Raw genomic sequence first — 24,864 nt, 5'->3', positions numbered from 1 at the left:
TTTAAAAACACATGAAATCACCAGCCACCAAAACTATGCCAATGCATTATACAAATCAGTGTTATCGGTTGTTTCCCAGATTTGGCTTCTATTTAGGCTTACTTTGCACAACAGACAAATCCCTTCAATCATTAATTCGAGACGTTCGTCAAAACCTCAGTGCGTTTAAAATATAAATGCGATGCAGTCATTTGCGTATGGCGTGATGACTAATTCCTTCAATCATTAATTCGAGACATTCGTCAAAACCTCCGTGCAACTTGATGCATTTCCTCATGAAAACCCCCCAGAACCAACAAGGGTCCCAGGCACTGAGATGGAAATGAGTCATGTTTGATGTTGTCGGGCGCTGACTGAAGACGCAGAGTGTTGCAGACACACAATATCTCATGTGATTCAGTCAGTCAGCTTGGTGCTGATTTACTTCATATAGTGTAGTGCCTCATAATACGGCCCGTGCTAACTGGTGGTGTAGTTGTGTTAAACAGTGCAGCACCACATTTTGCTGGACACTGACTGCACACAGAGTGCTGTGTATTGAACCCTTGGTGTTAATGCTCAGTCACCCATACCACTTACATGTATGAGCTGCTGCTGTGTTTGACAGGCAGAGAGAGACGCTAAGTTGATCCTCAGAGACAAGGGGCACGTAGGGACACACACAAGCTCAAATAGGCAGGCACCCATCTACTCTTGTCAAATACCCTGTCAGACATGTACACACACACACCTGGCCCTGCTCTCCATCCATATATCCCCACAGAGTGCTGTGTTGTCCTGCTGATGGAGGTAATGCTGTTCGTTGTAATGATGAAGAGGCCTGTGTACGTGAAGCTAGCTGAAGCAGGTACAGTATCCTCTCCAGGCTTTACGCGAAGTCAGCACAACAACAATGGAGGGCAGAGCAGAGGCCATGGCGTGTAGAAGTCGCTATAGTGAGCAGAAAAATGTGCAATGGAAGTTATGTTTTGATAGCTTTAGAACAGAACACATAGAAAATGTGTCTGTTGTGATATTCTATTTCATTGACCAACAACATTGACTTGTTATTTAGATTTTTGGAGTAGTCGTCTTTTTTGTTTGATTCGATGCATCATTTTCATAACCACTGCTCCCTAGGGATATGAGGGGTGATCTGCATGAATACAGACTGCAACCCATTTCACAGAAACTAACACTGGCTCTGGTTATGGAAGAACCTATATCCACAGAAGGCTTGTGACATCACCCAGTTCTGTTATGGCACCTAGCAAGTTTGGAAAATCTGGTCCTTTAATTATTTAGAATAGACAACTTCTCCTTTCGGATGACATGGAACATAGATTCGCCCAGCACTTGTGATGATAGATGAAGTGAGTCTCACTGTGTAGGGATTTATTACACACAGGCAGCATTACGATATGCTTACTTACAAAAATATAAACGCAACCCGTAAATTGTTAGTCCCATGTTTCATGAGCTGAAGTAAAAAGATCCCAAGAAATGTTCCATACACACCAAAAGCGTATTTCTCTCAAATTTGTTTACATCCCTGTTAGTTAGCATTTCTCCTTTGCCAAGATAATCAATCCACCTGACAGGTGTTGTGTATGAAGAAGCTGATTAAATAGCATGATCATTACACAGGTGCACCTTGTGCTGGGGACAATAAAAGGTCACTCTAAAATGTGCAGTTTTGTCACACAACACAATGCCACAGATATCTCAAGTTTTGAGGAAGCGTATAATTGGCATGCTGACTGCAGAAATTTCCACCGGAGCTTTTGACAGAGAATTGAATGTTAATTTCTCTACCATAAGTCGCTTCATCAGTATGTCCAACCACTCTCACAATCGGCAGTTTACTGATGTTGTGAATATAGTGCCTCATGGCGGAGGTGGGGTTATGGTACGGGCAGGCATAAGCTACGGACAATGAACACAATTGCATTTTATTGATGGCAATTTGAAAGCACAGTGATACTTTGACGAGATCCTGAGGCCCATTGTCGTGCCATTCATCCGCTGCTATCACCACGTTTCAGCATGATAATGCACGGACCCATGTTGCAAAAATCTGTACACAATTTCTGGAAGCTGAAAATGTCCCAGTTCTTCCATTGGTTGCATAATCACCAGCTCTTGATCAAAGTGTACGACCGCGTGTTACAGTTCCCGCCAATATCCAGCAACTTTGCACAGCCATTGAAGAGGAGTGGGACAACATTCCACAGGCCACAATCAACAGCCTGATCAACTCTATGTGAAGGAGATGTGTCACGGTGCATGAGGTTAATGGTGGTCACACCAGATACTGACTGGTTTTCTGATCCACGCCAGTACCTTATTTTAAGGTCTCTGTGACCAACAGATGCATACAGTGTCTGTATTCCCAGTCATGTCAAATCCATAGATTAGGGCCTAATGAATTTATTTAAATTGACTGATTTCCTCATATGAACAGTAACTCAGTAAAATCTTTGAAATTGTTGTATGTTGCGTGTCTATTTTTGTTCAGTGTACATATTGGAGTAAGCAATATTGTTGTTGCATGGTAAATTAACACATTAGCCCTGTGGGTATGGCTTGGGAGCTATATAAAGAGGACCACTCAGGGGAAAGATGAGCAGCAGAGCAAATATTTCAAAGACAAGAAGTCAAGAGCACTCCATTTAAAATAGGGGATGGTAGAATTTGGGTGGCAGAAACCAATATCAAGGGCATGTTTTCACCAATGATAACCTCCAGGAACTAGGGAGGTAGGAAGAGAAAAGAAAGCTTTCCCTTCCCAAAAATGCACAATCCTTTCAGTCATATCAGCCCTTAAACGTCTGCCTTGGACACCTCTACATATGCAGTGTGTTTGAGTGTGTGTTTAAGGTGTATTGGTATGAGCACACATAGTACCCTTTCACTACCTCTCCTCACTAAGCTATTGCCTTTGATTAAGCAAAGTGCTACCTATTTGCTCTGCTTCTGTGGCTGAACACATTCAAACCACTTTCCAACTACTTTCTATCGCTTAACGCCCTCTAAAAGCCTTAGGTGGCAGTGGCACAACCAATGAATTCCATCTAACACACAAAGTCGATCCTCTCCCCACACCCCACCTCAGTGCAAAAACACAGCGTTTAATAATCATCGGAAAACAGCGAGGCAAAGCCGTGACCTCCATTTGTTTGCCGAGGCTATTTACAGCCGCCATGGCGCTTGTGTTTACGACTGTATCATTGCAGGCCTAGACATCATCAGAACAGAGAGATCTCATAACAATAATTTTTTCAGTTTTAATTCATTGGCAGCTCCTGTTTGCATCTGCTGTGAGACAGTGCCAAACTGTCTCGATAGTTTCCGTCCCAAATCATAATTATTTTAATCCCCATTCGAGTCAGGGATGATTATCATTACCAAGGGAGCCCTTGACACTAGGGTAATAACTGCACTGAAATGCATCCAGGTCTATCAGACAGAGGCGTCCAATTCTACTGGAGGCAGGAAGAAAGTAAACAGCTGAGACTGTGAGGGCCCTCATTAAAACAGCACACTGGCCAGTGAACAGAGCAGTGCTGCTACACTTTGAGAGACCACCCCACCTCATTTCAACTGCAGAAAGAGAAACAGAGATGTGCTGTAGTTTCAAACTGGTATTTGTGTGTGTTGTTAAGTATCTCTTTCTGTGTTTGGTCTCTGACATGATATACATTTTCCAACATGCTCAATTTCCTATGACATACACATTCATTCAAATACAAGAATTGAAACTATAAATGATGTAGGACCTCACTCAAAATGGATCATTCAGCGGAGGGGGGTTAGAAGTGAAACAAGGACTCAGCCTTTGGAACTGAACAAAACAACTTTGCAATATTGATATTCCTACATCTGCTAGCCCTGATGCATAGCAGGCTCTGGGTGCTGCTGAGCTTTTTAGCTTCGCAAGGCTTCATGAAGGAGGAATTGAGATGGGAGCGTAAGGCTTTTTCTCTACCATCTGCTAGGTGTCTCTGCAGATTCCTTCTGATTTATGGGTAGCGTCCTCTTTGCTACGCTCCCTCTGCTTTCCCTCCGTTTCACCAATTTATGACGTTGAATTAAGAACAATGGAACCGTTGACCGTCCCCTTTAAAACCCCTATACCTCCTCTCCTCAGAGCGAGACGGCGGTCGAATAGCGTCGCGGAGTAGAGAGAGTCTCCTTCCAGGGAGCTTGCGAGGCACTGTATGTGTCAAGAAGTGAAATGGGGGATAAACATTGTACTGGGGCTGGAAATTAGGTCAGTAAATTCAGGCATGGCATTGCGTCGAGGGCAGAGAGTGGGTGGGTGGCGGAGGGGTTTAGAGCGGATCGTGGGCCCAGACAAAAATAACGCACTGCAGCGGGGACTGAACCTCGCTCGCATAGTGCCAGGGGTCTTGTCCCCTGAGAGGGAAGCAGCTGTTCCATATTCCTGTCAGGGAGACAGGAAAACAAGAGCTGACTGCAAACATGCCCTCCTTTGAAAACGTCTCAGTGAAAGGTTAGCGTTAGCCGTGGCGTGAATGAGGAAGTGCTGGTAACAACATTTTTTGGGGGGTTAGATTGTGATGCCATTAGGATTTGCTGAGGTAGGACGGTCGATGGCTGTCTCGCGACTCTTTGAGCATCACCTTGTAAACGGTTTCAGTGTGCAACAGGGATGAGGAGGGAGGGCGCACTCATGCCTCAGATTTTGAAATAGAGCGAGGCGAGTCATCCATCTTTCCACATCTTTCCACACATATTTCTCTGAGACAAAAAGCTGTCCCCGTGGTTCAATTTGAGCCTCGCGATACGTAGCACAGCTGCCTGACAACAACATTGCGTCACCCCCTACAGCCCAACCCAGCACCGATGGGAAGATTTAAGTGTTGTTGTACAGATACACACAATTATGATGGATCTGTCACAGCAGGGGTAGCAGGAGGCGTACTCCGCCGTTTAATTCCACAGATAATTAGAGAATTAACAACAGCGCTGCGTCTCAGTCTTGCTTTTTGAGCTTGTTTTGTTGATGTACAAGCACTTTTATTTCCTTTTTTTTAAACCAAGCAATGGTTTACATGAACACTCAAAAATACTTCACACACTTTGAAAGACATATACACACTCAGACACACACACACACTTCCAACACACTTCCTCAGAGACACATACTCATGTTCTTTCCCATATCGGGCGCTCCCATTGTTACACTCTTTTTCAGTTGAGCTGGTAGAAAGGGCCAGTCAGGATAACATCACTTGACATTTACATGTGTGAGCACAGAACAACTGCAGTTGTGTCATTTACCTCCTCTCCTGCTCAGGGTCTGATTCATGTCGGGGGTCCTATAGAGGTACTTGGAGTGTGACCTGCTCAGAGAAGGACGGCAGGGCCTCAGTGCTTCCGCATTTCATCTTACATAATTTCATTGAAACATTACGACAGGCTAGCTGCATGATCAACCTATTAAGGATTTTTTGCTCCCTTGCTTCTCAATGGAAGGTGTGAGGAAAACAAGTGGGGATGTACGGGGAAAGCTGCGAAAGGGGATTATCATCAGTGGACCACCGAGCAAATTAGCTAGAGCGTTTGGAAGCCAATTTAGAGTTTGACAAATGATTAATCTTCATCTATAACACACACACCCGCGGTGGAAGGTGTATTGACAGATACGAAATCCCATAGACTGCAGTGCTAGCTTTTCAGGGATGTGGTAAAAGTGTCTAGCGCTGACGAGAAGAAAGAATGGTTTTGCTATGCATGTACTACTTGTTTTTTTTGCGACAGCTCACATCACGGGCTTCTCGCAGAATGAGAATTTGTTCTCCAAAAATTAGTCAGGTGTTCACTGCAGTCAGGGACAAACAGCAGCTAATGTGAAATTGGAAATACTGTAGCTTGCTGCAGTGGTGTGTTTTGCTGACAATTAGAGGCAGGACATGACTGTTTGGTATATGGCACCTTGCTTGATTTGGCTTATTTTTGTTTCTTTTTCCATCTTTTCCTCACATGCTTCCTTTGATGAAAGAAAAAGACACAGAAAATATTGAAATCCACACAGGTGTGACAGCTCATCAAACTGTGGAATAATTGATTAAACTAGTTCTCCCATGCATGGAGAAATGGAATCGTTAAGTTGGATAGTTTGAAGTATTTTCCGGAATTGTATTTCCAAAATAGCTTCCGCAGAGACAGACGACGATTAACAGTGAATGATCTTTTGTACATTTTTATTCCAAGTTAGGGTATCCGCTGCGCCTAATTTATCTGCATCATATACTGCGACACCTTGACCAGCCAAGCTGTTGGTCTTCCTTCCACACGCTTCAGACCTTGTTAATTACCTGGCTTTACGACAGAGCTGGTCCCTCTTTAGAAGAACTGCATAAAACCTGTCTGACGTCATCACTATTCCACTGGCGGCTCCTAGACGAGCCTCACCACTCCACAGCGGCCTCGCCCGCCCCGCACAATGGGCGAAATGCTACTCACTCACCGCCCTTTCTGCCTGCTGCCCTCTCTTCATCTCCCATTGATCCGTCCCCTTACAGAATAGATCGGAATACAATAATTCAGAGCCAGGTAAATTGGAGCAATAACTCAGGCCATTAGAGAATTAGTTTGTTTTAAAAATCGGCCAATGATCCTGGGCCGAGCTGATTGGTCGGGGAGCGACCCAGGCATTTAATTATTGAGCGGAGGGCCTGCTGAGCTATGTCTTCTGAAGGTCAGAGTGCCACTGCAATCCTAAGTAAAGCAACAAAAGGAGGGAAGCAAGGGAGGGAGAAATCCAGTACAAATGAACTTAGCCCGGCCGCCCGCATTCCTCTGTTGCTTCCCAAGTGGCAGTCCATTACCACGCCTGTCCAGACGTCGCTGCAGGCTGGATTATAATAATTCTCGTAATTCTGCAGGCTCCCTGTGTGGCAAAACTCTCCCCCTCTTTTTCTCCCTTCTGTCGCTCTCCACCATTACTCCATTCCATCCCACTATCCCTCCCTGAATGCTTTAATACATAAGGTAACAGATTCGCAGATGAGTCAAACCTGCCACGTTGAACTGACATCCATCAATAGCTTATGTTACTGCTGACATCACTGCTTGTATTACCTCGCTACCGCTGGGACCTAATGCATTCTACAACAGGACCCCTGACAGCAGTGCAGAGCCGACCACATCTGTGCCTGTCCAAAATAGCTCTTGCAACAGAGAGCTTAGCATCAAGAACTATGTCTTGATAAAGCACTGGATGGATTGAATATACTTGGGCCCCCCCTAGAGGCTAGTCCAGTCTGCCCCATGTCTGTTAGATAAGCGGCCACAAAGCAACAGGCTTCATTCTCCACTGTTCTCCCTTCCTCATTGGGACCCAGAATACAAATGCGGGTACAAGCATCCCGTTTTTGTGAACTATGTGGAACAAAGAGGTGGCTCAGGCCCCACACACAGGGGAGGAAGGCATCGATCGATGGGCGGTGGGAGGCTACGAGATCCACATGGAGAATGAGTTCCTCAATGAGCCAGGAGGGGTGGGTGGATGTGGGGAGTTGCTGTGTGAATAGGACCGTTTACAGGGGGCTTGCACAAACAACGCTGTTGTTTCTCTGTTATTTGCTGAGGCAGACTTCCTCCTCTCTTTACCCTGGTTATTCAGGGACTCAATTGATCTCTTTCTCTCTCTCATTCCCTCGCTCTGCCTTGGTACACAACACTTTCAAAATACATATTCATGTACATATTCAAGGCTATTGTTTGAAAATTGAGGGAGATTTCAAATAGTGTGGCAACCAAATCGCGGATGGAGAGAGACGGGTAGTGAGGGATAATGCATCTGATGTTGATTTGCCTCTGGGAGGTGTCCACCAGGAAGTTGCCTGTATGTGAGTACAACTGCCTACAGTAGCTAGCATGAAATCAGGCTACTGCACTGTACACGCTTTATTCTCAAATTACAAGAGGTCTAATCTGTAAAGATATATCATTATGGTGCAAATCCTCCCCTCGGTTTTGTAGATACAGTATGATGATATCTCACCCCCTAAAAAATTGACCCCATTTCACCTGCACCGCTCTCATTCAGTGTAAAATAGTAAAAACAAGCATGTCTGTCTGAATAAGTCTGCCTGGGTAAGGAGGACGTCTGTCGCTAGGGGTGGCTAGGGTCAGCATCTTGAGAGAGAGAGATTATTTTTGTAGCTGCAGGGGGGGTCTGTGTGTTGTTGGCTGTGCCAGGGTCTCTGGCTGTTCTGCCAGGGCATCTGTGCTGCCATTGATCTCAGTAGGCAGAAACAAACAGGGGTGATCTGGCTGACACATACAGGGCCTGTTCAAATCCTGTTGCCTTCATCTGTCCTGCTGTCTCACAGAGAGGGAAAGAGAGAAATACTCAACTTGGTGGACGCAGTGTTTTCTTAAAGACTTTAATTAAGAGAATTTAAATGATATGTGCGTAGTTACCCTTTATTTCCAGGGTCATATGCAGTATAGTATAATATGCGGCACCAGTCAAAAGTTTGGACACACCTACCCATTTAAAGGTTTTTCTGGAATCATGTAGTAACCAAAAAAGTGTTAAACATGTTAAAATATATTTAGGATTCTTCAAAGTTAACACCCTTTGCCTTGATGACAGCTATGCACACTCTTGGTATTCTCTCAAACAGCTTCATGAGGCTGATCACCTGGAATGCATTTTTTTTATATTTCTAACTAGGCAAGTCAGTTAAGAACAAATTATTTTTTACAATGACGGCCTACTGGGGAACAGTGGATTAACTGCCTTGTTCAGGGGCAGAAAGACAGATTTACACATTGTCAGCTCGGGGATTCAATCCAGTAACCTTGCAGTTACTGACCTAATGCTCTAACCACTAGGCTACCTGCCACCCACTTAACAGGTGTGCATTGTTTCTTTCTTAATGTGTTTGAGCCAATCAGTTTTGTTGTGACAAAGCAGGGGTGGCATACAGAAGATAGTCTTATAAAATAATTTAGCGATATGATGAAACTGGCTCTCATGAGGACCGCCACAGGAATGGAAGACCCAGAGTTACCTCTGCTGCAGAAGATAAGTTCATTGGAGTTAACTGCAACTCAGATTGCAGCCCAAATAAATGCTTCACAGAGTTCAAGTAACTTGAACATCTCATCTCAACATCAACTGTTCAGAGGAGACTGTGAATCACGCTTTCATGGTCAAATTGCTGTAAAGAAACCACTATTAAAGGACACCAATAAGACAAAGAGACTTGCTTGGGCCAAGGAAAATGAGCAATGGACATTAGACCTGTGGTAATCTGTCCTTTCGTCTGATGAGTCCCAATGTAAGATTTTTGGTTCCAACCTCTGTGTCTTTGTAAGATGCAGAGTAGGTGAAAGGATGATCTCTGCATGTGTGGTTCCCACTGTGAAGCATGGAGGAGGAGGTGTGATGGTGCTTTGTTGGTGACACTGTCGTGATTTATTTCGAATTCAAGGCACACTTAACCAGCATTGCTACCACAGCATTCTGCAGCGATACGCCATCCAATCTGGTTTTGCGCTGAGTGGGACTATCATTTGTTTTTCAACAGGACAATGACCAAAAACACACCTCCAGGCTGTGTAAGGGCTATTTGATAAAGAAGGAGAGTGGTGGTGCTGCATCAGATGACCTGGCCTCCACAGTCACCCACCCACTCTCTGCCCTCAATGCAATGCCATGCCTGAATTTACTGATCTAATTTCGAGCCCCAGTACAATGTTTATTCCTCATTTAACTTCTTGACACATACATTGTCTCCCGAGCTCCCTGGAAGGAGACTCTCTACTCCGGGACACTATTCGACCGCCAGACAGCAGAGTGAAGGAAAAGCAGCCAACAAGTGCTCAGCATATGTGGGAACTCCTTCAAGACTGTTGGAAAAGCATTCCTCATGGGCTGGTTAAGAGAATACCAAGAGTATGCAAAGATGTCATCAAGGCAAAGGGTGGCTAAAATATATTTTGATTTGTTTAACACTTTTTTGCTTACTAACAGGGGCGCCGCCAGGGATTTTGGGACCCATGAAAATATATCACATTGGGCCCCACCACCACAGGCCACACAAACCCTGTGCAACTGCTGTAACCACACACCTCCAGACCCAATCAAAGCTTTAAATAACTCTACATTTGCAGGCTTGCAACTCTTGTAGTCCAATATTTACTGACAGGGAGCTGTGAAAATATAACACTGTGCAGACATGCATGCAACATGCTGCATACAGTGGAAATCCCTATTTGATGCGAGACAGATACCCTCTATAAGAAATGTGCTAAAGGCCATCTTTTACAGCCTAAATGTAATTTTAATGGTAAGATTCTTGAATAGAAAATTCTCTTAACATTAATGAATAATTAAAATAAATATAACTTAAATATACTGTACATTAACGTCTTAAATTAAAATAAATTAACACTGTCATCTATAGAATGATATAACAAACTAAATAATAAAATCAAGTATAAGTATACATACCAACTAAGTATACATACCAACTAGAAAATAAGCAGCTGTAAAAGTGGAAATGGAAACCGAAATGGAAATTAAAAAGGCCTGATGGTGGCACTAGAGGAAAGGTCAAGTGGTCACCAAATCAATAGGTTTCTTCCACTTGGGGTCTTGATTGTGCACAGCACATTTTATGGCAATCCAGCCATTACTTTGAGATATATCTTGTTCTCAGTCTGTTCTCAGTCTTGTTCTCAGCCTGTGGGCATCATGTGTGTCTTGATCCAATATCCATAGACATGCCATTTAACAGTTATCACTGGCCCTTGCACAGCCTTATTCACCAAGAGCCCAGCGCTAGCAAAGTCACTGATCAAGTCTTTGAAGTAGAGGTCGACCGATTAATCGGAATTGCCGATAAATTAGGGCCAATTTCAAGTTTTCATAACAATCAGTAATCTGCATTTTTGGACTCCAATTATATTGCAATCCACAAGGAGACTGTGTGGCAGGCTGACCACCTGCCACACAGTCCGCCTGAGTGGCAGGTGAGTACAGTCCGCCTGAGTGCAAGCAGCAAGGAGCCATGGAGCCAGTTGCTAGCTAGCATTAAACTTATCTTATAAAAAACAATCAATCTTAACATAATCACTAGTTAACTACACATGTTTGATGATATTACTAGTTTAACTAGCTTGTCCTGCTTTGCATATAATCAATGGGGTGTCTGAAATTGTGTCACTTCTCTTGTGTTCAGTGTAAGCAGAGTCAGGGTAAATGCAGCAGTTTGGGTCGCCTGGCTCGTTGCGAACTGTGTGAAGACCATTTCTTCCTAACAAAGACTGTAATTAATTTGCCAGAATTTTACATAATTTTGACATAACATTGAAGGTTGTACAATGTAACAGCAATATTTAGATTTAGGGCTGTCACCCATTCGACAAAATACGGAACGGTTCTGTATTTCACTGAAAGAATAAACATTTGGTTTTCTAAATGTTTCCGGATTTGACCCTATTAATGACCTGAGGCTCATATTTCTGTGTGTTTATTATATTATAATTAAGTTTATGATTTGATAGAGCAGCCTGACTGAGCGGTGGTAGGCAGCAGCAGGCTCATTCAAACTGCACTTTTTTCCGTTTGCCGTGTGGGGGTTGGGCAAAATCAGAGGCTCTCTGGATGTTTACTTTTTGCCAAATAACAAGAAAATAAACCATTAGTTTTATCAGTACATTGTAAATAAAATATTGTATTAATGATGATAGGTTAATAATTTAATTTTGAAATGTTTTTTTAGGGCCCCTGTTAGTCACAGGCCCTTAGAATCATCCTACCCCCCCCCCCCCCCCTCCCCCATACGGCGCCCCTGGTTACGACATGATTCCATATGTGTTATTTCATAGTCTTGATGTCTTCACTATTATTCTACAATGTAGAAAATAGTACAAATAAAGAAAATACCTTGAATGAGTAGGTGTGTCCAAACTTTGGACCGGTACTGTATATTTTTTTTGTTCTATCAAATTTAGAAGTTAAAGATACCAATGTTAATGGCATAATTACAAAACCCAATATCTAATACAAAGCCACATAACCCAGTTTCCCAACCACATTCTCATTCATTTAGGAGACAACTCTTTAGAATAACCTTTAGTTTGTTTTCCACTAATCTTCATTTGGTAGGTGGCCATATGTTAGTATTACGGTGAAACATATGCATGCAAGCAGGAAAAAGAGCGTCACCATGTGGTCGTCTCCAATAGAGGCGCCGGTTTCCATTATAGGTGCAACTGTCCCAGTGCCACAGTTAGAGGACGTACATTTTACCATGGCATTTTTGTCATTTATCAGATGCTCTTATCCAGAGCGACTGAAAGTTAGCGCATTGATCTGAAGCTAGCTTGGTGGAACAACCATATATCACAGTCATAGTAAGTACATGTTTTTAAGTTATCCAGAGGTAAACAAGTCATCGGACAGAACGTCAAGTGTGTGCTCCTAGAGCGAAACGAGATGGGTGGGCTAAAGCTTAAGAAGGTGTGAATGATGCTGAATGGGTGTAGACAATGAAGAGCTCTTCACTAGATACAAAAATATTAAAATTTGATTTTTTTCTAAAGTGAGTTTACAAGTTGATCACCTTTCAAAGCAAAATTAGCTAGCTAACGTTAGCTAGTTAAACAGCAATGAACAAAGTGGCAACAATGCCAACTAGAAAAGCAAACAGCTTTGGGAAACAAATAACGTCAGCTAGGGAGCCAGCTAGCTAACTGTACACTTTAGCTTACACTTTAGCTTGAAATTAAACCACTTTCTGTCAAAATAATATCTGAACATTTTGCTAGTTAACATTAGACTATCTTACCTGTATACATCAACATGCATCACGCGCCTCTCTGTTAGGAATGAAATACCACGGTTGCCCTTAGTTTGAAGATGTAATCCGGAGACAGGTGTTTTCTCAATCTCTTTAGCTATCATACTATAATTCCACTGATTTCAGAACTTGATCCTCCAGACAATGGAGAGCAGTAGTTTTACAGCTCCACTACACAATACATTTTCTTTAAAGCCACGTTCGAGAGGATTACCAAAACAGACTGACGAGCTCAAATAGACAGACGCCTTCAATATGGCAGACATATCCGAACTCCTCTCTCGGCATGTCCTGCCCACTCATTATCTCAGCTAGTGGGAAGGTTGCCAACTTTTTATGTGTCTTAACCAACAAAGCTCGTAATTGTAATTGAACAATTTTATCCATATTTACAGATGGCATACAAGTTTGTTATTATGGCACATTAAAGATCACATGTTCGAGAAGGCGTTTCTGCCAAAAAAAAAACACATTTTGATCAAAATTAAAAACAATTACCTTCAAATGGCTCTCCTGTGAAGTAGTGACTTCAGACATACGCCTAGTTTCCTGAATCGGATCACATATACTTAAGGAAGCATATCTTAAGAAAACATATACACTGAGTGTATAAAACATTAGGAACACCTTCATCTGGGCATGGACTCTACAAGGTGTCAATTGTTCCACAGGGATGCTGGCCCATGTTGACTTCAATGCTTTCCACAGTTGTGTCAAGTTGGCTGTATGTCCTTTGGGTGGTGGATCATTCTTGATACACACGGGAAACGGTTGAGCAGCGTTGCAATTCATGACACACTCACTAGTGTGCCTGGCACCTACTACCATACCCCATTCAAAGGCACTTAAATACTTTGTCTTGCCCATCCACCCTCTGAATGGCAGACATACACAATCCATGTCTCAATTGTCTCAAGGTCTAAAAATCCTCCTTTATGCTCTACAGGATCGGTGGGTCTCCCGGTTGAGCTAACGTAGGCTAATGCGATTAGCATGAGGTTGTAAGTAACAAGAAAATTTCCCCTGACATAGACATATCTGATATTGTCAGAAAGCTTAAATTATTGTTAAACTAACTGCACTGTCCAATTTACGGTAGCTATTACAGTGAACTAATGCCATGCTATTGTTTGTGGAGAGTGCACAGTTATGAACTTGAAAATGTATTAATAAACCAATTAAGCACATTTGGGCAGCCTTGATACAAACTTTTTAACAGAAATGCAATGATTCATTGGATCAGTCTAAAACTTGCACATACACATACATTGTGCCTGGGCTGGAATAATACATTATGACCTTTATCTTAAAATGATAATGGAACAAAAAAAACATTTTTCTTTGTAATATCTTTTACCAGATCTAATATGTTATATTCTCCTACATTCATTTCACATTTCCACAAATGTCAGTGTTTCCTTTCAAATGATATCAAGAATATGCATATCCTTGCTTCAGGTCCTGAGCTACAGGCAGTTAGATTTAGAAAATGGAAAAAAAGTGTCACATCCTTTAACCTGTTTCCTCCCCTTCATCTACACTGATTGGAGTGGATTTAACAAGTGAGATCAATAAGGCATCATAGCTTTCACCTTGATTCACCCGGTCAGTCTATGTCAAGGAAAGAGCAGGTGTTCCTAATGTTTTGTACACTCATTGTATAAGTATATACTAACAAAGCAATAGCAGCCTATAACATGTATACAGATCAAATACACACATTAACCCTAACAAAGTTCACTTACATGTTCAGTGACACACTAATACATGGTTGGGTAATTCCAGGGAAGGCTTGTCTGTTCAGGAAAGTTCCAGCTATGAGTTGTAGTGGAGGACAGGAGTTTACAGAGACCTTCTCAACCTGCCCTCTGGGAAACAGCTAAAGCACAAGAAGAAATGGGGGCCTGTTACGGCCAGCAGGTAGAGCCTGTGATTGGCTAGCCCTGGTCAGCTGAATCAGTTCCCTGGTTAACTGGACCCGGATTCACAAAACCTTCTTAAGAATGAATAAAAAATGATTTAATAAGTGCAATGTTTACTTCAAATCAATGCAAACCTTAATTTGAAAAGCTTTTGATTACATATTTGACTAAATAATGAATATTATAACAATAATGATTGTTGAAATGGTCATATCAAAAGAAGATAAAGCTAAATGTATTGATTCGAAAACTTCATTAAGAGAACAATAGTCAAACATATTCAAAAACACTAATAATCATATTTGTGACCAACTGACTCGATCTAATACTCTATGTAGCAACATTTGAAATGTTTTTTTGTTGTTTTATTGGATAAAAGTAGAGACTCAGAACTAGAAAATTGTATATCATACACTATGGTTGTCTGTAGAGAGTTGTCGCAGTGACATCATACACATTCTATTGTCGTCCGACATCAAGCTTGTTGTTTGGACCTGGTGGTCCAAAATAGCATAACTGGTGTATTTTAACATCAATAAACCCATCCGTTTAAAAATGAATGTAGTATATGTCAATCTAGCAAACCAAGCAACTAAAATCAACTTTTTAAACAATGTTTTGGCTTGTTTCTAGCTCGTTAGCTAGTTCATATAATGACCATATCATATAGCTGACAACATCTTAACTTAGCTAAATTGTATTCATTATTAGAGGAAAATAAACTCACAAGATCGTTATTTACAAGTTAATGGTGAGCTAATTACAGAAAATAGCTTACAGTTATGAGTGTTATGAAATAAAAGCAGGGTATTCTACCAGAAATTTTTTGAATTTAGACACTGCCTCGTTGGCCTAACGTTTTATCCTAATTTGACTTGATGCAGATCATGTTGTTCTACACATGGAAAATCTAAGTTTATTTGATACTGTAAGCCTAGTTTCCTGAAACAAATCACATTTAGTGATTCAAAGATTACTATGATACTATAAATGATGGAAGGTCTTTGGTTAGCTGCTAGAGAGAGGAAGAGAGAGAGGGAGAACCCACAGAGGCCCCTTAGAAATTGGATGGATCCTCTAAATGTCCCTGACCATGTTCTACTCAGGCAATATCGAATACCACGACACTCTATCATGTACTTGGCTGACCTTCTAAATTAAAACTTAAAAAGACCATGAGAGCATGCCATCTTCTAATCATCCTACAAATCATGATAGCCCTGAGATTCCTAGTATTGGGATCCTTTCAAGCCTTGCTTGCAGGCACAGAGTTAGTCAGTCCTCTGTGAGTTGGGTGGTTAGTGCAGTGTGCGATGCACTGAGTTGTCAGGTACGAAGATTTATCAAGTTCCCATCAACTGAAGCTGAACAAGTAAGCACCACACAAAAGTTTATTGAGGTGGCTAACTTCCCCAATGTCGTTTGTGCAGTGGATGGGACCAGTGTGGCAATAAAGGTCAGTGACGATGACAGGCACAGTATTGCCACACTGGTCCCATCCACTGCACCAACGTCAAAACATGTCTACATAAGTTTAAGAAATGTTTTGCAACAGAATATGTGGAATGAATACACCCACAGTTCACACACACAGTTCACTTTCATACCAGCCACATACAGCATCATAATTTTGCTCTTTATATAATTCCTTATTGCGTCTACGCACTCTCCTCCTCTCACCTTTTCCCTTCCCTTGTGGACTTTATTGCACAACACAACAGCTGTCTGTGACCAGGTGCAAAAACCTATCCAAGCCAAACCTTCATACCATAACCGCTAATTGCTACATAGCCTACATCGTTTTCACCATATTGACGTTATAGCCAATACACTAGAACTAACATGTTAGAAAACCCACAATCCAATCCAAAAAAGCTCTACACAGCACAGTGTAAAGCAAGCTGTTTAGCAGTTACACTGGCAGGTCCCGGTGACAATACATTAATAGGATAGTCTTAGCCAGCTAGCTAACATAAACAGCATGCCTCTTTGTTAGAGTCAGCTTGTTAAATTAGCTACATTAGCTATCTAAGTAAGTGAAACAAACTAAGAAGAACAAAGACAACAAAATATCTCTCTCTCTCCCTCTGCTGCTTCACCTTAATTGTTTTATGAATTAATTTGTTAAAAACTGTTCAACTATTGTCTTTCTCTCTCTTTACGTCAACTACTCACCTAACTTCATTCACTGGAGTGCTAGCTAGCTTACACTTTCAGTACTATCTTCATTCTCTGACCCTTTGATTGGATGGACAGCATGTCAGTTCATACTGCAAAAGCTCTGATAGGTTTGAGGACGTCCTCCGGAAGTCGTTATAATTACTGTGTAAGTCTATAGAAGGGGGTGAGAAACATGAGCCACTTAGGTTGTGTATTGAAGTCAATGTACCCAAAAGAGGATGAAAAACAGCTGTCCTCTGGGCACACTATGCTGCTACTATAGGGTACTGTTGAGACTACAGAATTTCATTTCAAAACAGTGTGTTTTAATCAGTTATTTGGTGACGTGAATATATGGTAGTATAGCTTTATCTAAAAAATGGGGCCTGCAACTAGAGCCTGTGATTGGCTGGCCCTGGTCAGCTGAATGAGTTCCCTGGTGAACTGGACTTTTGTAATGTTTCACTATATTTATTTTTATGTAATTCACTCAGTAGGAGGGTCCTCCCCTTCCTCCTCTAAGGAGCCTCTACTGACACATACACACGCACACAAACACACAACACATCGCACACACACTCAAACACACAAAGGTAGACATGATGCATTCAGTTTCGCAAACTCGGAGCAATATCATTTATGAATCCCCTTCTCTCCATCTCCCCTCTCAATTAGATGATGCATTGTTATGTTCTGACAGCCAACTTGAAATTAGTTTAAACTAATTAAATTAAAGCAGGCTTCATTAAATTACCTTGCCATGGATTTGTCATTGCCACAGCATTTCTGGTTAGTGGCAAAGCAACCTAAGTCAATGCCACCCGTTTCTTTCCTGTCTCAGTTCTGCAACCATAGCAGAAAACCTGCATTGTCTGCAGTCATTGTTGTTAAGGTTCTATTTTCATGAACCACACGCTATTGTATGCAACATCACAATGGGTCACATATTATACAGTAAACTATATGACCTATATATATATGAGTTAGGTTAAATAGCCTACAGTAGGGTACTGTATCCTACAGTAGGATACTGTACATGGATGCAGATAGACTAAAGTGAGATGTGGATGTGTCGGAGACTGAACTGATCCACAAATCCTACTGAATCATCACAGATTCATGCATTGGCAGATATAGTCATCTATTTGATGGTATACCTTAAAGAACCCTGCCAGTACATATATATGGCTACCATTACTGTACAATAGCTTTTGTAATCAAACTATTCTTCCCCCCTTTTACAGTAAAAGATTAGACCCATTAAATTGTGGCTGCTCTTTTATGACTTGTTATTGTCTAATAAAGCATGAAAAGGGAAGAATTTCTGCATATAGTGGCACTAATTTGATAGCTTGATGTTCTACAGCCAGGGGCCAAAGTTCTTTAACATAATTACAGATGGAAATGGTTTTCTTATCAGTAACTAAAGACATGACTCCACTGGCAAGTTGGATAATAATGTATGGTGACATCGTACAATGACTAAATGTATCATTTTAATACTCTGTCAGAAATGGTTTCAATTCTGTCTGGAATTATTCACAGTATGGTCATTATGCAGTAATTGATGAGTGTAATATCTTGTAATATCCTGTGGTCCATGCAATGTGACAGTAGGGTACCATTGACTTCTGGGACGTTAAGGTCCCGGCAACTGGGTTCAGGTGCAAAAGTAGATTTTATTTATTTTACAGTGCAGGCAGTGATGCAGACGATTCAGAGTTGAAATAATAAAAAATAAACAATAAACTTTGCCAAAATAGCTAAATTCCCTCTACTCAAAAACCTGCAAAACGTACATCGACTTATACATCTTGGTAGATGGCAGAGCATGTTACCTGTACAAGCACCTCTTCAGGAATGAGGAGCACAGGAATCCTAATTTAAACCATTCACACCTTTAAACAAATGCATTCCAAATAATAGTGATTATAGACTTAAATGGCAATACTATTGCACAATTAACATTACATTGGCCAACACTTAAGTTAATGAAACCAATGGCATGATGAGCATAAACATTCGCATTCACAATCAACTTTCAAAACACCCCCGGAACAGAAGAAAACTATTTGCAATCTGTGGCTAAAATGAAGAACATGACCAGGATCACGCATACCGAGGAAGCCAGTTCAAGAGCGTGGTGAGTAGAGCGGTTGTGAATAGAGCATTGGTGAGTAGCCAAAATTGCTACACCAACCAAAATAAATACAATCCAAAACATTTATCAATTATATGATAACCAAACTCAGGCATTTGTGTTCTTATATAATATTGTAGCGATCCTTGCTATATGAGCCACGTTACAATTTCCACCAAGTGGTTTAACCCGATTGGCACGAAGGGGTCATTGCCTTTCACACCTGAGTCCCAGGTTTGCTTCCCACTTCCTCTGTTCTCTGTATCGGTGTCAGAAGTGGGATACCAGCTGTGAGGCCATCTGAACTCACTGCCCCGGACGTGTGAGTGGGCTGAGGCTAGTAGAAGCACGGGGACGTGCCCCTTTCAGAGGGTGCAATGTACCGAGCCACGTTACAATTCCCACCAAGTGGATTAACCGTATTGGCGCGATGCGTAGGTTATTTGCCTTTCACACTGGAGACTTTGCCGATCAACATGTCACTTGTCACTTCCCGCTCCCTCCGTTCACTACAATATAAAGCATGATGTTTAATGGGATTAGGAGTTTGGTAAGACATGTTTGTACCAAACAATCAGTCTGTTTGTGTGGGAGAAATAGAGGGAAATGTCCCAACCTGGCGAAAGCTCACAGACACATTGTCACATGAGAATTAGACACACATGTATTATCTTCTGGGTGGTTGTACATTGTGCAAAATTATGGCAATCCCTTTTGCATGCATGTACACTTATTTGTGCCCTGTCTCGTCATTTGTATGTCATGTGTATAAGACTGGGTAGATATAATTAGTGCTGTATGGTCATCATAGTATGTGATCTGAAAACAAGACTTGTCCACTCTGACCTGAGATCTGTCTAACAGACTCTCGAGGTCACTTGCCAATCAATATCATTATAAATCATTGTTAACTTCGCTGAGGTTTGCTTTTGGAGAACCTTGCATGCTGTAGTCATCCATGTATTGCCAATGTGTCCAATTCCTCTGATACATTGGCTTTACATTATTGATTGGACAAAGGTTCGCCTTCAAATCTGCGTTGCCATGTCAATACACTTTGGACTATCATTTCCCATGTTCACTTAACCAATATATCTTCAGATAACCAATGTATCTCAAGTCAATGCTAATTTAAGGATATCACGGCATATTGAATAAAGCACCACTGAAGTGTTCAAACGATCCATCATATCGCCCGTCGATTGGCAACATTTTGCCTAGCAATTTATTTCCTGAGGGAACATCAGACAATGCTTCCCCACGTAAACCAGCTCCATGTCACAACTTATCATAAAGCAGCCTCTTAACCTTGTCTGAACTTATCATGGCACCAATTAGTCTGGAGAAAGAGAAGGCCACACATCCAGGGATGTAATTCATTTTCATCTGCTGAAAGGGCAACATTCCTCGTTAGTATGGAAAGCTGCAATCTGGGCCCTTACTGGGAGGATACGAGGGGCTTGAGATTGGGAAAAAAATAACAACATAAATAAATCCACAAATCATATCACATCGAAAACAGTCTTTCGGTGACACTGTCTTGTTCGTTTTCCGTCACTGCCGATTAGCCTAATTCTATTAAGTCTGTTTCACCTTCGCTGACGCCCCAGTATTTTTTAAATAGACTCGTCATGTAAATATATTTATATATCCCCCTCCCTCTCTTCCCCCTCTTTCTCTCTATCTGTCTTTCCGCAGGTCTCCACATAATGGAGCGAGAATGAACAGAGAGCGGCTGAAAGAAAAGCATGAACTGGAGGTTTATTGAGGTCATCTGCTTCCTGTTTATATGGGACCATATAACAGTTCAGTCTTCCCGCCAGGACCTGTCCGCCGCCGATCAACATGTCACTAAGCAGTTTGATTGGCTCATCTCCGACCGCGGACCTTTCCACCACTCTCGGAGTTACCTCTCCTTTGTGGAAAGATTCCGCCAAGGATTTACAACCAGATATAAAATTTATAGGTGAGTTCACTTTAATTTGTGCGTTTGGGTGGAGCTGATCTTGCAGAGGTTTTAAAGACACTCTCTGGCTAAATGTTTTTTTCTTCTATTTTGAGTCTCTATTTTGAGTCTCTTTGGAAGAGGCCGCACAAAGGTGTACTGTGTACAAGTTTTGTGTGAAAGTGCACCCTTTTTACAGAGTTATTGTACTTACCCACCACACACACTAGAAAGTGGCTGTGCTGTGTGTGTTAAGTGATGGAGTGGCTGTGCTGTGTGTCTGCTTAGAGGCAGGGGGTGTTATAAATACGTTATGCAACCACCAGCCATTGTAGTTATTTGCCTCACACATTGTGGCTCAGCTAATCATTCCCCAATTAAATAGTGATGTTAAGAGGATAGACAGCTGCAATGTGACAGAGATGGAGTCAGAGCCATCCTCTCTCTGATTAGCCTCTCAGACTCTACTGAATAGCTGTGTGTAAAAAGCGGCTATATTAAAACGATAGACAAAAGCTGCATGGCTTGGCAGTCTGAATGAAATAAAACATCTAAGCACTGCATTGATACTGGCGCTGTATATTTTAGTTAAGTTCTGGCATTATTATTATGATTATGCAAATGTGTAGACATGTGGTAGCGATCTATTCAGGGCTACTGTGTGTGTTTGACAATGAAGACCCAAACGACACAAGTTAAATGTTAAGCCTGGCTTGAGGAAGGGAGGTCAATGTAGTGTGCAACATTGTCATTTTTAATTCTTGTTTTCCATGTCTGGTTGTGTTTTTGTCTTGAGAGAATAATCTGTAACATGATATTGACAAATATGTCATACACACAAGCACACACAACTTTACTTCGTATTCTAGAAGAATTGCATAGTTGTCAAGGATTCTAGCTAGCATTTTGTAATGGATATGATTGGCATTCTCTTGACAGGCATCAGCGTTCATGTCGTATTCTTTCCTCCCTGCTACATCACGTGTTGTGAAATACATCTGTCGGTGTTTGATTTAAAATATTATCCTTCTATTTCCTGCTGTCTTTGCATTGCAAATCTCCTTACAATTGACTGACAAGGTACAGCAAATACATACTGTACCTGGGAGCTTCCCTTTTAGAGGTGTGTGCTTAGTTTTTCCTGCTCTGCAGTCCAAAATCCTAGAGAGAGAAAGGGGAGAGAGAGCGAGAGTGATAGGGAGACCAAGACAAGGGAGACTCATCAACAACATGTTACATTCATTTAGCGGTACGGTTAAATAGGGTCTCTCTGTTCTTTCCCTCTTTTCCTCCTTGTTTCATAGATTGCCTCAGTAGCCTCTGGTCCCCACGGGGTTTGCTGTCTTTATATTGTCACATGTAAACAGAGCATTTACATAATATGTATCTTGACAGCCTGGATGGTACACAGAGGCAGGAATCTCAGACTAGCACGTTTCCCCACAGCCATCCATGGCCCCATGTTGCTGTCGTGTGTGTGGCTTATGATGCTTGTTCGATTAATGAAAGAATCAGAAGAGGAGGCTCAGGCATTATGTATTTGCCTGGGGAACAGAGTCTCTGGCACTGCAACACAAAGGTTGCAGTAGCAGGCTAGCTCGACTACCTCCTCACGTCTTGGTTACCTATCAAACAGTAGGAGGCATCGAATTCAGCTGTCAGTGCAAGGTATTGCCTTGCTTGTGACAAGACAATTAAATCTTGCATCAATACAGAATGAAATCCATTACACTTCTCATTAGAAATGAAAAGTAGAAATCTGCAATCACATCTGTTAGACATCTGGGCCACTGTCCGACAAACCGATCTGAGTCATCTGTCAACTGGATGGATTCAAAGGAAAACCTACATTCGGTTTAGTTGTTTTGGGAGGAGTCTGTTATACATATCCTTCATTTTGATGAAGAGTGGGCTGCATTTAACAAAGGGCAGCCATGCCCTACAGATCCACCATCAAACTCAATGTGTTTTCCTATACAATGAATATGTTTACAGTGAATTATTGTGGTAATTACTTGTCTGAGCCTTTTATGTACATGCACAGGATGATATAGTACATAAACATATACTGCCAGTCTACTGCCAATACAAAAACAGAACCCTGATATTATTATTCACCCTGTTTGCACATCTCACCCAAACTAGTGGAGGTAATATGAAATTAGCTTTTGCAAAAATGTACAATGTGTTGTGAAAACTATCCAATTATCTATGAAAGAATCCAGCTGTGAAATTGGCATAAACGCTCCCATGGTCATAGATTATTCCAATCACACTTGGTAAAAAGGTAAAAATGATAAAGCTGTCTTCGTTCTCCTATGCTCTCACCCTCAGGTTCCCAAAAACCTTGGCTACAGAGACAGTTACAATGTCACATGACTCCTTTTCCACCTCTTTTTGGCTTCCATCTGAAGTAAGTAAGTTGAGAAATAAATAAAGAACCAGCAGCAGATGCTAACTGGCAATGAGAAGTGAATAGCTTTGTAAATTTCCCCAGGGCTTCCGCTGTCTTTGCGATTTACTGGTTAGAAAGTGGTTGAATCAGACTTACAGGGAGACAAAGCATCCCTCTCTGCCTCCCTTATCAAGAGAGATTATCCCAAGGCGGACCATTGGACAATGCCAACCTGATCAGCAACAAACAAATCTCTCTCGCTTTTAATAACCTCTGCAACGTGCCTCATTCTGCACGCCAAACACACATATTTAGAATGCACTTGTGCTCGTTTGGCACGCCTGAAAGGTCATCACTTGGGGCAAAGAAACACTATGTTGCTACACTTACCCCACCCCCAGAAGTGTGTTTCTTCCTTCCCTACGAGTAATTGGAATGCATTGGTTAAGGAATCGGCTGCGACGAAAGTGCTCTTTTCCTCTTTTCCTGCATTTTTTCTATGCATACAGTGCCTTGCGAAAGTATTCGGCCCCCTTGAACTTTGCGACCTTTTGCCACATTTCAGGCTTCAAACATGAAGATATAATACTGTATTTTTTTGTGAAGAATCAACAACAAGTGGGACACAATCATGAAGTGGAACGACATTTATTGGATATTTCAAACTTTTTTAACAAATCACAAACTGAAAAATTGGGAGTGCAAAATTAATCAGCCACTTTACTTTCAGTGCAGCAAACTCTCTCCAGAAGTTCAGTGAGGATCTCTGAATGATCCAATGTTGACCTAAATGACTAATGATGATAAATACAATCCACCTGTGTGTAATCAAGTCTCCGTATCAATGCACCTGCACTGTGATAGTCTCAGAGGTCCGTTAAAAGCGCAGAGACCATCATGAAGAACAAGGAACACACCAGGCAGGTCCGAGATACTGTTGTGAAGAAGTTTAAAGCCGGATTTGGATACAAAAAGATTTCCCAAGCTTTAAACATCCCAAGGTGCACTATGCAAGCGATAATATTGAAATGGAAGGAGTATCAGACCACTGCAAATCTACCAAGACCTGGCCGTCCCTCTAAACTTTCAGCTCATACAAGGAGAAGACTGATCAGAGATGCAGCCACGAGGCCCATGATCACTCTGGATGAACTGCAGAGATCTACAGCTGAGGTGGGAGACTCTGTCCATAGGACAACAATCAGTCGTATATTGCACAAATCTGGCCTTTATGGAAGAGTGGCAAGAAGAAAGCCATTTCTTAAAGATATCCATAAAAAGTGTTGTTTAAAGTTTGCCACAAGCCACCTGGGAGACACACCAAACATGTGGAAGAAGGTGCTCTGGTCAGATGAAACCAAAATTGAACTTTTTGGCAAACATTATGTTTGGCGTAAAAGCAACACAGCTCATCACCCTGAACACACCATCCCCACTGTCAAACATGGTGGTGGCAGCATCATGGTTTGGGC

General features: G+C 41.7%; 1 protein-coding gene across 1 annotated transcript in view; it reads left to right on the top strand.

Annotated features, from left to right (window-relative positions):
• LOC110509819 (BMP/retinoic acid-inducible neural-specific protein 1) overlaps positions 1-24,864 on the top strand; it is a 120,715-nt gene that overhangs the window by 13,172 nt on the left and 82,679 nt on the right. The window contains exon 2 of the mRNA XM_021590941.2: positions 20,751-21,018. Within this exon, the coding sequence (XP_021446616.2) occupies positions 20,801-21,018 (218 nt within the window). The 5' untranslated portion in view covers positions 20,751-20,800. The remainder of the gene's footprint in view (positions 1-20,750; positions 21,019-24,864) is intronic.

Source organism: Oncorhynchus mykiss, chromosome Y, assembly GCF_013265735.2.
Source record: "Oncorhynchus mykiss isolate Arlee chromosome Y, USDA_OmykA_1.1, whole genome shotgun sequence".
Lineage (NCBI taxonomy): Eukaryota > Metazoa > Chordata > Actinopteri > Salmoniformes > Salmonidae > Oncorhynchus > Oncorhynchus mykiss.
The sequence above is the reverse complement of the archived record's forward strand: the minus strand, read 5'-3'. Positions and strand labels throughout refer to the sequence as shown.